This window comes from Vulpes vulpes, chromosome 15 (assembly GCF_048418805.1).
Source record: "Vulpes vulpes isolate BD-2025 chromosome 15, VulVul3, whole genome shotgun sequence".
NCBI lineage: Eukaryota > Metazoa > Chordata > Mammalia > Carnivora > Canidae > Vulpes > Vulpes vulpes.
Window position 1 is genome coordinate 83,696,416 of NC_132794.1, and position 15,426 is coordinate 83,711,841.

General features: G+C 36.6%; 1 protein-coding gene across 1 annotated transcript in view; it reads left to right on the forward strand.

The window, feature by feature from the left end:
* Positions 1 to 15,426, forward strand: part of TNKS2 (tankyrase 2) — a 68,896-nt gene that overhangs the window by 14,231 nt on the left and 39,239 nt on the right. The window contains exons 3-9 of the mRNA XM_025990639.2: positions 2,079 to 2,174; positions 6,608 to 6,644; positions 6,812 to 6,887; positions 7,270 to 7,364; positions 10,901 to 10,967; positions 13,800 to 13,986; positions 15,222 to 15,343. Of these exons, the coding sequence (XP_025846424.1) occupies positions 2,079 to 2,174; positions 6,608 to 6,644; positions 6,812 to 6,887; positions 7,270 to 7,364; positions 10,901 to 10,967; positions 13,800 to 13,986; positions 15,222 to 15,343 (680 nt within the window). The remainder of the gene's footprint in view (positions 1 to 2,078; positions 2,175 to 6,607; positions 6,645 to 6,811; positions 6,888 to 7,269; positions 7,365 to 10,900; positions 10,968 to 13,799; positions 13,987 to 15,221; positions 15,344 to 15,426) is intronic.

A 15,426-nucleotide genomic window follows, 5' to 3' on the forward strand; every position in this document is an offset into this window, starting at 1 on the left:
AATATGATCAAATTCTGCCAGGCTGAATTTAAATACTAAAGAACACTGATTTAATATAACCTTTACTTACTGGATGTCTGTTTTTATATGATATTAAGCTCAAGTTCTTTAAAGAAGAGAATACAAAATTCCTGTTCTCTAGAAATTTAATTCTCTTGGGAGATAAGACACACAACCAGATAAAGTCATGGTGGAAGTGAACAGAAGTGTTAGAGGGAACTGAATACTGTGACTTGGTTGGAGTCAAATTGCTCCTTCCTGAAATCTTTCTAGGAAGTAGTGGGAGAAAGATTGAAAAGGTAGGTAGACTTCTTTATAAAGAGCTTTGAATTGTGGGCTAGAGAGCTTGATAGTGTTATGTAGGTGTGGAATTACTGAAGACTTCTAAGGAAACAATCTGATGAGAGTAGTATATTTTCAAAAGAATGATCTGATAGGGGGCTAGGTTGAATGGCATCAGGGAGACCAGCTAGGAAACTAGAATAACCCAGATGAGAAATGATGAGGGTATGAAGTAAGGTTGTTATAGAATAGAAATGGTAGGGTAAGTATAGAAGCATTTGAAGGACAAATTATCAGTCATTTAGAATGCTTTAACAAATGATAGAGATTTGCCTGACAGGTTGATCACCGACAGAAAATTATCACTGAAAAGATTGCTTGTTTGAGAGTTTTTGTTAATCTGGTATTGACTTTTCTGAGCCTACCAGTCAGAGATTTTAGACTCTCTGTACCTTAGCTCTGTTTCCTGATGCAAAACGGAGACAGTTGAAATCCTTGAAACAGATAAAAAAAAATCAGCTCATTGCACTACAAAAAGTCTAGGTGCTCTAAGCTGAACTTAAAAATTGTTCTCTCAAAAAAAAAAAAAAAAAAAATTGTTCTCTCACCCCAGAGCCCCAGATCACTATACTGGCCCCTAGCTTAGTTCAAGTTAGATCATTTATAAAGATACAAAACACATTACCTAGTAACTTCTGCCCAATTCTCCTTTCATATGTATCACCTAAGTTGCTACTCCCTCATATTGCTTTTCTAGTTCCCGAGTCTCAGACATATAAATGATCAGTTTTAATAATGTAAGATTTTCCAAATATAGGTCTGTGCTGTCCAGTATGGTAGCTGAGGACTTGTAATATGGCTAATTGATTGAGATAAACTTTTTACATACCAGATTTATATACCTTACTTTTAAAAAAAGGTATGTAAAAATCTCAATTTTATATTGATCACAATATAAATAGATTATTGAAATGATAATACTTTGGGTGTATTGGGTTGAATAATAGGTGTTTAAAATAATTTAACTTGTTTTTATTTTTGTAATGTAGCTACTAGAAAAATTTAAATTACATATGAGGCTCACATTTTATTTCTATTAGCACTATTACAGGTAGTAGTAGAGTGGAAGGAATATAACCCTGTCAAAGAACAGGAGGTAGGCTTCCCTTTCTGCATGTATTTGCCAGTCTTTCCCCAGCACCTTACTTAGTGTGGTAGAATATCTTTATATAACAATTAACAGTACAGAATATAGCACAAGTCTTCTCTTTTTTATGTGCTTAGTATGTAATATAATGGTTTTGATTTGGGGTTTCTTAACCCTAACCCTAAGAGTATTTTTTTTTCTTTTTTAAAGAATTTACCTGTGTGATTTTTTTTCTTCCTTTTTTAATTTCACAGATCCCTATTCCTGGGCTATCTATAGCTTTAGAAATTCCATTTTTGTTATGATCGGACATTTTTTTTTTAACATAGGAAGTGCACATTTGGAATGAGAGAACAAACTTTCAAGCAAAGTAGCCTTTTATTTCCTTATATACTCTTATCTGTCCTTAGTCACAAAGCAAAGGAAACCTGACATTGAGCTTAGAGGACATTTATTTAATGTGTCTTATACATTAAATAATGCAATATTTTATATATTCTTATCTTTAAAATATAACATTTACCATACTATCAGGATATGAAAGGCTTTTATATAACTTGATGACTCCTGGACCAGAATTTTTGAGATGATTTACTAAAATCAGATTGTCATGATTACCATTTTGAAAGGTAGTATTGCTATGTTGCAGTGCTCTTACAGCATGGAGCTGAGCCAACCATCCGAAATACAGATGGAAGGACAGCGTTGGATTTAGCAGACCCGTCTGCCAAAGCAGTGCTGACCGGTAAGTCTGTGTACTTACTTTGGGTATTCTAGGAAGACTGTAAAGAATTGAGCTTGCTAGGTAGACAGGTTGCTTCCTGTAAGTTAATGACTTCAATTAGATTTTCAAAATACTGTCAGTTCAGTTGTTAGATTTTTTACATTTGGACAATTGGTATTTGATTCTTATCTGAAAAAAAGTAAAGCTTTTCTTTTCTCTTTTTAAATTGGTGTTTAAATTTGTGATTCCTGCCTTATATCGGTCAGAGGTAATAGATAATTATGTGTTACTATCTAGTATTCAGGATGTTTTTTTTTTATTTTTTATTTTATTTTATTTATTTTATTTTTTTTTAGGATGTTTTTTTTTTAAATGTTCCTGACTTTTCCAAGCAAAAGTAAATAGTTGAGACTATATCAAAAAGCTTTTCCACAGAGAAGGAAACAGTCCACAAAACTAAAAGGCACCCTACAGAATGGGAAGATGTTTGTAAATGAAATATCTAATAAAGGGTTAGCATCCAAACTGTATGAAGAATTTAGAAAACTCACCACCCAAAAAACCAAATAATCCAATTGAAAAATGAGCAGAAGACATGCACAGTTGTTTCTCTAAAGAAGACATTCTGGGCAGTCCGGGTGGCTCAGCAGTTTAGCACCGCCTTTGGCCCAGGGCCGGGTCCTGGAGACCCAGGATTCAGTCCCATGTTGGGCTCCCTGCATGGAACCTGCTTCTCCCTCTGCCTGTGTCTCTGCCTCTCTCTCTCTGTGAGTCTCTCATAAATAAATAAATAAAATCTTAAAAAAAAAAAAAAAAAAAAGACATTCAGACAGCCAACAGACCATGAAAAGATGCTCATCATTGGGGAGCCTGGGTGACTCAGTCAGCTAGCATCCAACTCTTGATTTTGGCCCTGGTCATGATCTCAGGGTCGTGAATTGAGCCCTGGATCAGGCTCCATGCCCAGCATGGATTTTCTCTCTCTCCTTTTCCTCTGCCCCCCACCCTCCTGCACATTCTTTCTCTTGCTCACTCAAAAAAGAAAGAAAAAGATGCTCAACATCACTTACCATGAGGGAAATGCAAATCAAAACTACAAGGAGATATCCTCTCACAGCTGTCAGAATGGCTAAAATCAATAACAAAAGAAACAGCAGGTATTGAGATACCTAGGTGGCTCAATTGGTTAAGCATCTGCCTTCGGCTCAGGTCATGTTTCTAGGATCCTGGGAGGGTGTCCCAAGTTAGGTTCCTTGCTGCATTTGCCTGCTGATCCCCCTGCTTATGCTCTCTTTCTCTGACAAATAAATACATAAAACTTAAAAAAAAAAAAAAAAGAAAGAAAGAAAGAAACAACAGGTGTTAGTGGGGATGTAAAGAAACATGATCCCTTGTGCACTATTGGTGGGAATATAAGCTGGTGCAGCCACTCTGGAGAGCATTGTGGAATTTCCTCAAAAAGTGAAAAGTAGGGCAGCCTGGGTGGCTTATTTTAGACGTTTAGCAGTTTAGCGCCGCTTTCAGCCCAGGGCCTGATCCTGGAGACCCGGGATCAAGTCCCACATCAGACTCCCTGCATGAGGCCTGCTTCTCCCTTTGCCCGTCTGTCTGTCTGTCTGTCTGTCTCTCTCTCTCTGTCATGAATAAATAAAATCTTTAAAAAAAATAATAAAAATGAAAAGTAGAAATCCAATAAATAAATAAAATCTTTAAAAAAAATAAAAATGAAAAATGAAAGGTAGAACTATCCTACAATCCAGCAATTGCACTACTGGGTATTCACCCAAAGAATACAGAAATACTAATCCAAAAGGATACATGTATTCTGATGTTTATAGCAACATTATTTACAATAGCCAAGATACAGAAGCAGCCCAAGAGTCCATTCATAGATAATTGGATAAAGAAGATGTGGTGTACATATATATATATATATATATATATATACACACACACACACATACATACATACATACGTTATATATATTACATTATATAATGTAATAATACTCAGCCATAAAACAGAACGAATTCTTAACCATTTGCAACAACATGGATGGAGCTAGAGAGTATAATGCTAAGTGAGGTATAAGTCAGTCAAAGACCAATACAAAAAAAAAAAAAAAAAAGGACCAATACCGTATGGTTTCACTCTTGTGAGGAATTTAAGAAACAAAAAAAAACAAAAAAAAACAAAACAAAACAAAAAAAACAAGCAAAGGGCGGGGAAGAGAGAAACCAAGAAATAAACTGTTAATTATAGAGAACAAACTGTTGGTTTACCAGAGGGGAAGGTGGGTAGGGGGATGGGTGAAATACGTGATGGGAATTAAGGCACTTGTTGTGATAAGCACCCAGTGATTAAAATAAAAACTTTAAAAAAAGAAAGTAGCTAAAATATTTGAAATCTCAGAAAGTAACTTTTATTGACCAGTGAATAGGTTTATGAAACATCTCCTTTTGAAATCAGAGTTTAGGGCAGCCCCGGTGGCTCAGGGGTTTAGCGCCGCCTGCAGCTCAGGGCATGATTCTGGGGACCTGGGATCGAGTCCCACGTCAGGCTCCCTGCATGGAACCTGCTTCTCCCTCTGCCTGTGTCTCTGCCTCTCTCTCTTTCCTCTCTTTGTATTCTCATGAATAAATAAATAAAATATTTTAAAAAAATGAAATCAGAGTTTATATTTCCAAGCTGGTACTGCCTAAAAATACTACTTTTCTAGGCATTGCAGTTCTGATAAAAAATTTTTAAAAAAATTTTTGTAATATGATGGTTTATGATGAGGTTCTTTTTTTTTTTTTTTTTTATGATGAGGTTCTATATAGGCTGTCGGTTTTAAGAAATATTTTAAAATCTAAAAAAATAAAATAAAAATAGATTTCCCTGACTTTCCAGATAACATGTTTTACCCCTTTATATACTATATTTTAAATGTATTTTAATCTTTTTTTTTTTTTTTTTTTTAATGAAACCCTTTCAAAAAGCTCTAACCATTCTCTTTTCTAAACAGAAGATTCTGGGCATACCAATTTCAGTACCATGAAGAGTGTCAGTTATTGTTCTCATAACATATTCATGTCCTTGGAACCTATTAATATGTATAAGGCTTAGTCTCTAGGTTCATTTTAGACTGTCAGGCCTTTTTTGAGTGATAGTATCAACTTCACATGTTTTCCCTCATTGGAGTGTGTTTCCTCTTAAAAAGTTCTCTGCCTTATTATTTTATGGATTCTTAACCTCTGTGTGACCACCATTAGAATCATGTCTAATTTAATAGTCAAGAACGTGAGGGGTTCTGCTGTGAACTGTTGTGCTTGGACTTTGGTAATATTCCTTCTGATATTACTAGAAAAATTTAGACCAGTCCCCCAAAAGGGTTCTAGAAAAGTAAGGTGTTATTATAACTATCACTTCAATGTTCATTTCCCTTCACTATTCTGTGCTATTCCCTGCTTTTCTCTTTTTAAAAAATCTTGGGGCTCAAAGAATCCTTGCATTCGCAGTCAGTGTATAATTTGTATTGTGGGCAGCAGTTTGAATTTTATTTCAGCAAATCAATAAACATTGTCCATTGTATTAAATTATGTTAATTTAAGTTATATTTGTTTTGTTTGTGTTCATTTGTGAATATGAAACCCATAGGCATAAAGAGCTTATATTCACAAACACAAAAACCCAAAAAAGAGTTTATATTCAATCTTGTTTTTATTTGTATATATTTAAAGTAGCACTATAATATAACTTAGTGTTGGAAAATCTTTTGCTTTCATAAAATATTAATGATTATCTCCAATTGGTAGTGCCATAGATTATCTTTTGTTATTTTTATAATGTTGGCATATTGGATTTTGTTTTGTGTTACTTGAGAATAAAGTTGTGGGTATATTTTGTCTGTTGCACAAATAACATTGGTTTTAAGAAATTTGAGGAGTAAAAAGAAAAGCTCATCAATAACCTACCACCTAAGATAAACTTTGTTGAAATTTTGGTATATTCTTGGCTTTCCTTTTTTAGTGCATATTGTTTTCGAATAGCTTTATTATATAATATCAGATTTTTTTTACTTCCATAACAAATGTATTTCATGTTCTTTCTATAAATAATTTTAAACTGCACAATATTCTGTTAATCATTTCTATTTATTAGATTTTTTTTTAATTTTTGTGTTTTAGATTTTTATTTACTTATTTATTTGAGAGACAGAGCATGAGCAAGGGGAGGGATAGAGGGAGAAGCAGACTCCTTGCTGAGCAGAGAGGCAAGTGCAGGACTTGATCCCAGGACTCCCAAGATCATGATCCAAGCCAAAGGCAGATGCTTAACTGAGCCACCCAGACATGCTATTTATTGGAAATTGTATTTCCAAATTTATCTACTTTAAATATAGTTCATGGGGATCTTTATGCATAAAACTGTTACTACTTTTATGATTAATTTTTATCCCCCTAATTCACAGGTGAATATAAGAAAGATGAACTTTTGGAAAGTGCCCGGTATGTACTGGTGTTATAAATATGTATTTTGAATAACTTCACCATTAATTTTTTTTTAATAATCGGACTTTAAAAGAGAATGAATTTTTGTTTGATGATCACATATATGTCTCCAGATAGGATCCAATGAAGAATACAAATTGCTAATACATTTTTTTGTGTGCTAGGAATGGCAATGAAGAAAAAATGATGGCTCTACTGACACCATTAAATGTCAACTGCCATGCAAGTGATGGTAGAAAGGTAATTCCTTTTGCAACTAAGTTTGTGTACATCTTCCTGGTAATAGGAAAATGCGTTTGTCTTACTAAAAATTGAAACATTTGATGAGAATGCTGATACTTTCTTTTAAGCAGTAATTTGAATTCTTAAACTTAGTAAAACTTTATTGGTAATAAACGTTTGCTTACTGTTAATGAACTTATAAACTTTTATGCTATGCCTTCGGTATATATGTTAGATTTTGTAAAACTAACTTGATAACTATTGAAGTTACAAAGTTATGAAGCTTTATGAAACTTCATAAAGTCCAAATATAATACTTTTGGATTATATTTGGATTTTTACCTTTACACACATTTTTTAGCTATTGTAATTTCATTAATTTGTCTGATTAATATTTCAGTCAACTCCATTGCATTTGGCAGCAGGATACAACAGAGTAAAAATTGTACAGCTGTTACTGCAACATGGAGCTGATGTCCATGCTAAAGATAAAGGGTAAGTAAGCATTTGAAAAAACGAGGATTTCTTAAATGTTACCATCTTTATAATAATCTCTGTAATCTTTTGAAAATCTTTTTGCTAAACAGCATAAACATTACAATAAGCAGATTGCTCTGAGGACACAGGGAATTATAAAACCTTAAAGCTACCACTCAATAGGGCTTACACTACACTTTAAGGAGCATGAAAAGATACCTAACAATATAAGTTCTCTACTAAGTTGTGAGGTGATGGTAGGGATAGTACCATAGGAATTCCCGGGAGGGAAGTCTCAGTGGTGGCTGTACTGGATGGAAAATCCTTCAGGAGTAGGTGATTCTTGACCTGGACTCAGTTCAAGAAAGCAGAGAGTTTAGGAAACATCATTGAGCAAGAGAATTTGTGTGGGGATGGTGTTCTAAGGCAGATATTAGGGACGCCCGGTGGCTCAGCAGTTGAGCATCTGCCCTTGGCCCAGGGTGTGGTCCTGGAGACCTGGGATCAAGTCCCACATTGGGCTCCCTGCATGGAGCCTGCTTCTCCCTATGTCTGTGTCTCTGCCTCTGTGTGTGTGTATCTCTCATGAATAAATAAATGAAATCTTTTAAAAAAATAAATAAACCAGATATTATAGCATATTTAAGAAACAATGACTAGGGGCACATGGGTGCCTCAGTGGTTGAATGTCAGCCTTTGGCTCAGGTCATGATCCTGGGGTCCTGGGATCAAGTCCCGCATTGGGGCCCCTGGGGGCCTGCTTCTCCCTCTGCCTAGGTCTCTGCCTCTTTGTGTCTCCATGAATAAATAAATAAAAATCTTTTAAAAAAGAAAGAAAGAAACAATGACTAGACCATTGTGGCTGAAGCAGATAATTTACACAGGGGAGAAATGAAGGCTAGGGCTGGAGAAGTAGTAAGAACCAGGTTTTAAAGGACTTGGTGGGATCCCTGGGTGGCGCAGCGGTTTTGCGCCTGCCTTTGGCCCAGGGCGCGATCCTGGAGACCCGGGATCGAATCCCACATCGGGCTCCCGGTGCATGGAGCCTGCTTCTCCCTCCGCCTGTGTCTCTGCCTCTCTCTCTCTCTCTCTGTGACTATCATAAATAAATAAAAATTAAAAAAAAAAAATAAATAAAGGACTTGGTATTCTAGTCTAAGGATTTCAGATTGTGAGCCATGATAGCCATTGAAGGATCTTTTTTTTTTAAAGATTTTATTTATTTATTCATAAATAGACATAGAGAGAAAGGGGGCAGAGACACAGGCAGAGGAAGAAGCAGGCTCCGTGCAGGAAGCCGGATGCAGGACTCGACCCCAGGACTCCAGGATCACGCCCTGGGCCGAGGGCAGGTGCTAAACCACTGAGCCACCTAGGGATCCCGCCGTGAAGGATCTTAAGCAAGGGGAAAGATTTTTTCTAAAAGAGTTTTAGGGGACACAGTCTGGCAGCAATGTGTAAGGTAGTTTGAAGAGAGAGCCCAGAGGTCCAAGAGCAGTAAGAATAATCATTGTAGCAGTTCAGGCATAATAAGGATCTATAGTGGGATCCCTGGGTGGCGTAGCGGTTTGGCGCCTGCCTTTGGCCCAGGGCGCGATCCTGGAGACCCGGGATCGAATCCCACGTCGGGCTCCCGGTGCATGGAGCCTGCTTCTCCCTCTGCCTGTGTCTCTGCCTCTCTCTATCTCTCTGTGACTATCATAAATAAATAAAAATTAAAAAAAAAAAAAATTAAAAAAAAAAAAATAAGGATCTATAATAATGTTGCAGAGGAATGGAAATGAAGACACAGTGGCAAGAGATATTATAGTGTAAAAATGGGTAAGATTTGTTGACTGGCTGTGAGGAGAGAGAAAGGAATAAAAAAAGATAAGTACATTTCAAATTCTGAAGCTGAATGAGAGACTCAGTGATACACCTACTAAAATCCAGGAGGAAAATTATTTTGAAAATAAACATTGAGTTCACTTTCAGAACTCTTGGTTTTATGAGATGATGAGGGTAACTCAAGTAGAGGTAGCTAGTAGATAATTGGGAATGAAATTGGCACTCAGGAAGGAAATCATACAATGGAAAATGGTGAGGAGCACCTGGGTGGCTGAGTTGGTTGGGCATCTAACTCTTAATTTTGGCTCAGGTCGTGATCTTGGGGCTGTGAGATTGAGCCCCAAGTTGAGCTCCACACTCACTGAGGAGTCTGTTTGTGCTTGCTCTCTCTCTCTCTAAAACAAATAAATCTTAAAAAAAAAAAAAAAAAATGAAGAAAGCCATGAGCCTTGAAGGAGAGGGTGGGTAGAATTAAAGACTAAACCTGGGGATCCCTGGGTGGCGCAGCGGTTTGGCGCCTGCCTTTGGCCCAGGGCGCGATCCTGGAGACCCAGGATCGAATCCCACGTCGGGCTCCCGGTGCATGGAGCCTGCTTCTCCCTCTGCCTGTGTCTCTGCCTCTCTCTCTCTCTCTCTCTCTTTGACTATCATAAATAAATAAAAATTAAAAAAAATAAAAATAAAAATAAAGACTAAACCATGAGTGTCCATTACTCACCAGAGGCCATCATGGCAGTGTCTGTGGTAATTAGTAAGTGATCCCCCAAGGAAGAGGAGCATAAAGATACATGTCAGGATTTTAAGGTTCCATTGTACCTTCCTATAAAGAAGATTCTTTTTTCATTGCCATCATGAAATTGGAATTGGGTTTAGTTTATTAAGTAATTTTCCCTACAGATTCTGGAAAAAAGTTTCAAACAAGAGCCAGTGTTTGAGCTCTGATTTTGGAAAAGATTGTAGAAGTAAGCCAGAAGGGAGGGAAATCTGTTCTTACACCAAGGGAATAGTATGACCAGAGGCATGGAGGGAACTGCATGTAGTTGAGCATACACCATTAATGAAAGGGTAGGCTCCAGAGAGTCAGACCATTGCATGCCAGGCTAAGCAGTTGGTACCAGCTTTCAAAAGCAAGGAAGAGCCAATGAAGGGCATTAAACAAAGGAGTCACTACATCAGTGGCACGTGGGTGGCTCAGTCAGTTAAGCATCTGACTCTTGATTTCAGCTCAGGTCACAGTCTCAGAATCATGGGATCAGGCCCTGCACCAAGCTCCACACTGGGCGTGGAGCCTGGTTAAGATTCTTTCTCTGCCCCCTGCCATGTCTCTACGTCTCTCTCTCCCCCTCTAAGAAAAAAAAAAAAAGAGTAGCTACATGAGATTTCCTTTTAGAAAAATCTGGTTACACTGGTTACAGTTTGGAGGAGAAATTGAAATAGGGGCTGTTTGGGTAGTACAGAAAGAAATAATAAAGGCAGTGGTGATAGCCATGGAGAAGAAAAAGATGAATTTGGAAGAGACTTGGGAATTAGAATTGTTAGAGCTTAGTGTTCAGATGTTACATTCTGTGTATTTAAATGTTAAATTCTGTGCATTTCTATTAGAAGATCACAAAAGCAGTTAGCTATTTAAATCTAAGTGTAAACTTAAGTTAACTAAAATTAAGTGAACTAAGTCTAGGGAATCTGTAATAACACAGGCTTCTTTTCACCCTCCTCTCATATTGTAGTGATCTGGTGCCCTTACACAATGCCTGCTCTTACGGTCATTATGAAGTAACTGAACTTCTGGTCAAGGTTAGTTATCTTATGTTTTTCTTAGACTTGTATAAAATCACTTCAAGTACATCATATACCTGTTTACTATGTGTGTTTAGTGCTTGGTGGATATAGAAGGAATATGTATAATCATTATAAGAAGTAGATGATTGATAGGTCAACATTTGCTTAGAGATTTTTGAGATACCTTAAGATTTTAAATATAAAATAGCACTGTCATCTTGGAATAGCATCTTAAGTAATTCTGTAATTTGTGGCTAATAGTGAAGTTTCAGAATCCTTGAAAATATCAGAAAGCAATTTTTAGTGATTCATATATTACTAAAACCACCGGTTACATTTGCAGGATTTTCCCAGTTATACTTTGGATTGCAGCAGGCTCATTTGGAAAGCTGCACATCTTCCAACATGCCAGGAGGCTCTTGTTTAACGAGCAGCTTCCCAGAACTGAAATGTATTCTGCTCCCTGTTGGATGAAAATAGAAGATTCTTTTGGAGTGGGTGAATACAAGGATGTTACCCACACCTATTTCCTTTTGTCCCCCAGTCTCTACACGTATATTTGACCACATTCTTTAGGATTCTCTTAACTCTGCACCATTCTGCCCCTTTTAATAGTTTTCTCATTCTAGCAGCAGCCATCATGGGAAGGATATTTATTTTCAATGCCTTCATGCTTTCTTTTCTGTATGTGCTACAAGATATTTTCCCACAAAAACAACTTTAATAATTATAGATACTCTGAGTAGCCCTTAAGCCTTTTTAAATGTATAAGGTGGCTGCAACATTATACGTTTGTAGCAGTAATGCTTTTCTTATTGTAAGACTGAATCTTGACTTCAACAGGACATTTGGAATATTATTGTGGATAAAAGTGAAACAGATAGATAGCATTGAGACCTACAGACAACTGAATGGTGTTTTCCTAAGACCTGATGCTCAGTAAATAAGAATGATGGGCTGACTAGAGGTCACATGTATAAAGGAGGTGAGCTGATGTGATGGTGCAGTTACCAGAGCAGACAGACTCAGGAGAGTCTGGATTAGGCAAGTAGATAGAGACAGGGAATACAGGCAGAAGGTGTAAGCAATACTGAGTCAGTTGGCACTAGCAGAAGCTGGCATTTAACAGCAAACATTCATTTACTGCTTTTCATGACCTGGGCACTATAGAAATTGTGATGTGATTGCTTAAGAAGCCAAACAATTTTCTGCCAATAGTTGCGAAGTATAGTGTCAAAAGCAAATGGAACAGTAGATACAATGCATTTTTCTTAGACCACAGAGACTCTGTTGTTGTTCTAGGCTCTTAAGAATTTCTTTAATGAACTTTTTAAACTGAAGTATATTGAGCCAAGAGCCACTAGGGTAAAAAGAAGTCTAGAAACCATCTGATAAGAAAGATGAGTGAAGGAGCTGAAGGTGTTTAAACCCAAAAAGAAAAACATAACCATTGTTTTCAAATATTGCAAAGAATATTGATCTCTTTTGCTCGAAAGAAGACCAGTAGATCAAAGTTTAAAATACACATTTAATTTAATATAGAAGAAAATAAGACGAGTTGTCTAGTAATTATGAAAAGTCATGTTAGTTGAGAATTAGTTTCCCATCATTGGAACTACTGAGTAGTTCATTTGCCTTCTGCAGGAATGCTGTGGGAAGGAATTGTGAGAGATGAGAGCTTGAGCTAGAATGATTTCTGTGGGCAACCCAACACTAATACTTGGAAATGGCTGAAATTAAGGATTAACAGTATCAAGTATTAACAAGGATGGGAGAACACAGATGGCAGTACAAAAATAATACAGCCACTTTAGAAGACTATTTGGCAGTTTCTAATAAAAGTAAACCTGTATCTACCATATCATCCAGCAATTCCATTCCTAGAGACATAGCATGTGTCCATAAAGAGACTTTTAGATGAATGTTCATAATAGCTTATTTAAAATAGTCAAAACTAGAAATAGTCTAAATGCCCATCAACAGGGTAATGGATAAGTAAATTATGGTATATCCATACAATGGAATGCTACTCAGCAATAGAAATTATTGATACAACAACATGAATGAATCTCAGAAACATTGTGTGTGAAGGAAGGTAGACACAAAAGGTACATACTGTATTCTATTTTTATGAAGTTTAAGCACATATAAATCTAACATATAGTGCTAACAGAATGAGAGCATGAGGGGGATCCCTGGGTGGCTCAGCGGTTTAGCGCCTGCCTTTGGCCTGGGCGTGATCCTGGAGGCCCCGGGATCGAGTCCCATATCAGGCTCCCGGCATGGAGCCTGCTTCTCCCGCCTCCTGTGTCTCTGCCTCTCTCTCTCTCTCTCTATGTCTATCATAAATAAATAAATAAATCTTTAAAAAAAAAAAAAAAAGAATGGGGCATGAATTATCTATAAAAGGAGCATGGGGGAACATTCTTAGGTAATGAAAGTGTCCTGTATTTTGAATTGGGTGGTGGTATCATGGATATATATGTATTCGTCAAAACTCCTCAAACTATTCACTTAAAAACTCTGTTTTACCATATGTAAATTATACCTCAAAAAAAGGAAAAAAGTAGAAATTGGAAAAGATGCAAGTAATCTAAAGCTTCATTCTTAACTGTTTTCAACAATAAGAGAGTTAAGTAAGGCCCTTGAGCATCAGCCTAGCAACCAGCTACTGGTTTTCCAGGAGTAAAAAAAAATGTATTTCTGAAATAATAGGTTTAAAAAGTGAACTTTAAGAATATAACCCGTTTAAGCTTGCATGAAGTTAAATTACACAGTACTACTTCCAAAATTCTCTTAAAACTTGAACACTAAATGTATGCTTTACCTTCCCCCTCAAACCCTCAGCATGGTGCCTGTGTAAATGCAATGGACTTGTGGCAATTCACTCCCCTTCATGAAGCAGCTTCAAAGAACAGAGTTGAAGTGTGTTCTCTTCTCCTGAGTTACGGTGCAGATCCAACACTGCTAAATTGTCATAATAAAAGTGCTATAGACTTGGCTCCCACACCGCAGTTAAAAGAAAGATTAGCATGTGAGTATAAAATGATGAATGTTCAACTAGGATATTAAGATACCAACAAACTAAAAATTTGTTGTTATTTGTTTTTAGAAGTTTTTAAATTAATAGAAAATTTTCCTTATCTGTGGGTATCTTTTGTTCATACTGGCATATCTAGTCATCCGGAGGTTTCTACTCATTCTGCTTTTAAGAGCTATGAAAAATATATATGTATTTCATTTTTCAAGTCAATGAAATGAGATAGTATGCTTTTGAAAAGAATGAATTTGGGTTTTGTTCCTATCTTTTGTGTTTCTTATTAGTCCGCCAAGAAGTTAAAGTTATTTGTAGGATTGCTGTCTAATAAACATGGTCCCCAATCTTTTTTTTTTTTTTTAAGACTTTATTTACTTATTTATGAGAGACACAGAGAGGAAGGCAGAGACATAGGTGGAGGAGGAAGCAGGCTCCCTGCGAGGAGCCTGATAGGGAACTTGATCCCAGGACCCCAGGTCAGGACCTGAGCATAAGGCAGATGCTCAGCCACTGAGCCACCCAGGCATCCGTGGTCCCCAGATCTTTACTATCTAATATTCTTCAGAATCTGGTAGTTCTATGGTTTTCTGTCTGTAACTGAAGTAAATGTAGTGAGAAACAGATGCCTAATTCAGATAGGGTATTGTTTTACATAAATAGGAAACTTGTATTAAATTCGTATTATTCTGGAACAATAAAGGATAATGGGTGGTTTCACAGATCTGATGAATAAAAGAGGAATGCTAAGAAAATACTCTTGCATTTGTTCATCAGTAAATGGCTCTTGGACATACTCAGTTTTTTAATCACCAGTTCTCTGATGTGTGAGCAAAATCATCTGCTACCACGATGATGTTAGTGTATGGACCGTAATCACTCTTTGTTTTATTTCTTTACTGAGATAAGTTCTCTGCTTTGGAAAATTCTTAGAACTCTCTGGTCTGGTAATATATTGCAGTACTCCAGATTCCTGTAGACCCTGAGCTGGCCATGTGCTAAATCTGTGTATACATTTAAGGATGAATTAATATCATATCTGTGGGAAACTGGTATAGCACTGTCTCCCTTTTGGGGGGTTGTATTTGGAGAGTATCTTTAGAACTTCTATCTGACTATTTTGGTAGATAATTTTGAAAATAATTTCAAGAAAAATTTTACTAAGTGTCTTCTAGGTAGGTCTCATCAGTTTGATAATTCTCATGCAGATTTACGTGCTTTTTTTCTTCCTCTAGATGAGTTTAAAGGCCACTCATTGCTGCAGGCTGCACGGGAAGCTGATGTAACACGAATCAAAAAACATCTCTCTTTGGAAATGGTGAATTTTAAGCATCCTCAGACACATGAAACAGCATTGGTAATGTTTCAGATTAAAGTTTTTAAGATGCAATAACCAAAAACATGTTGAACTAATCATAACGTGCTACTTCTTTTGATGAT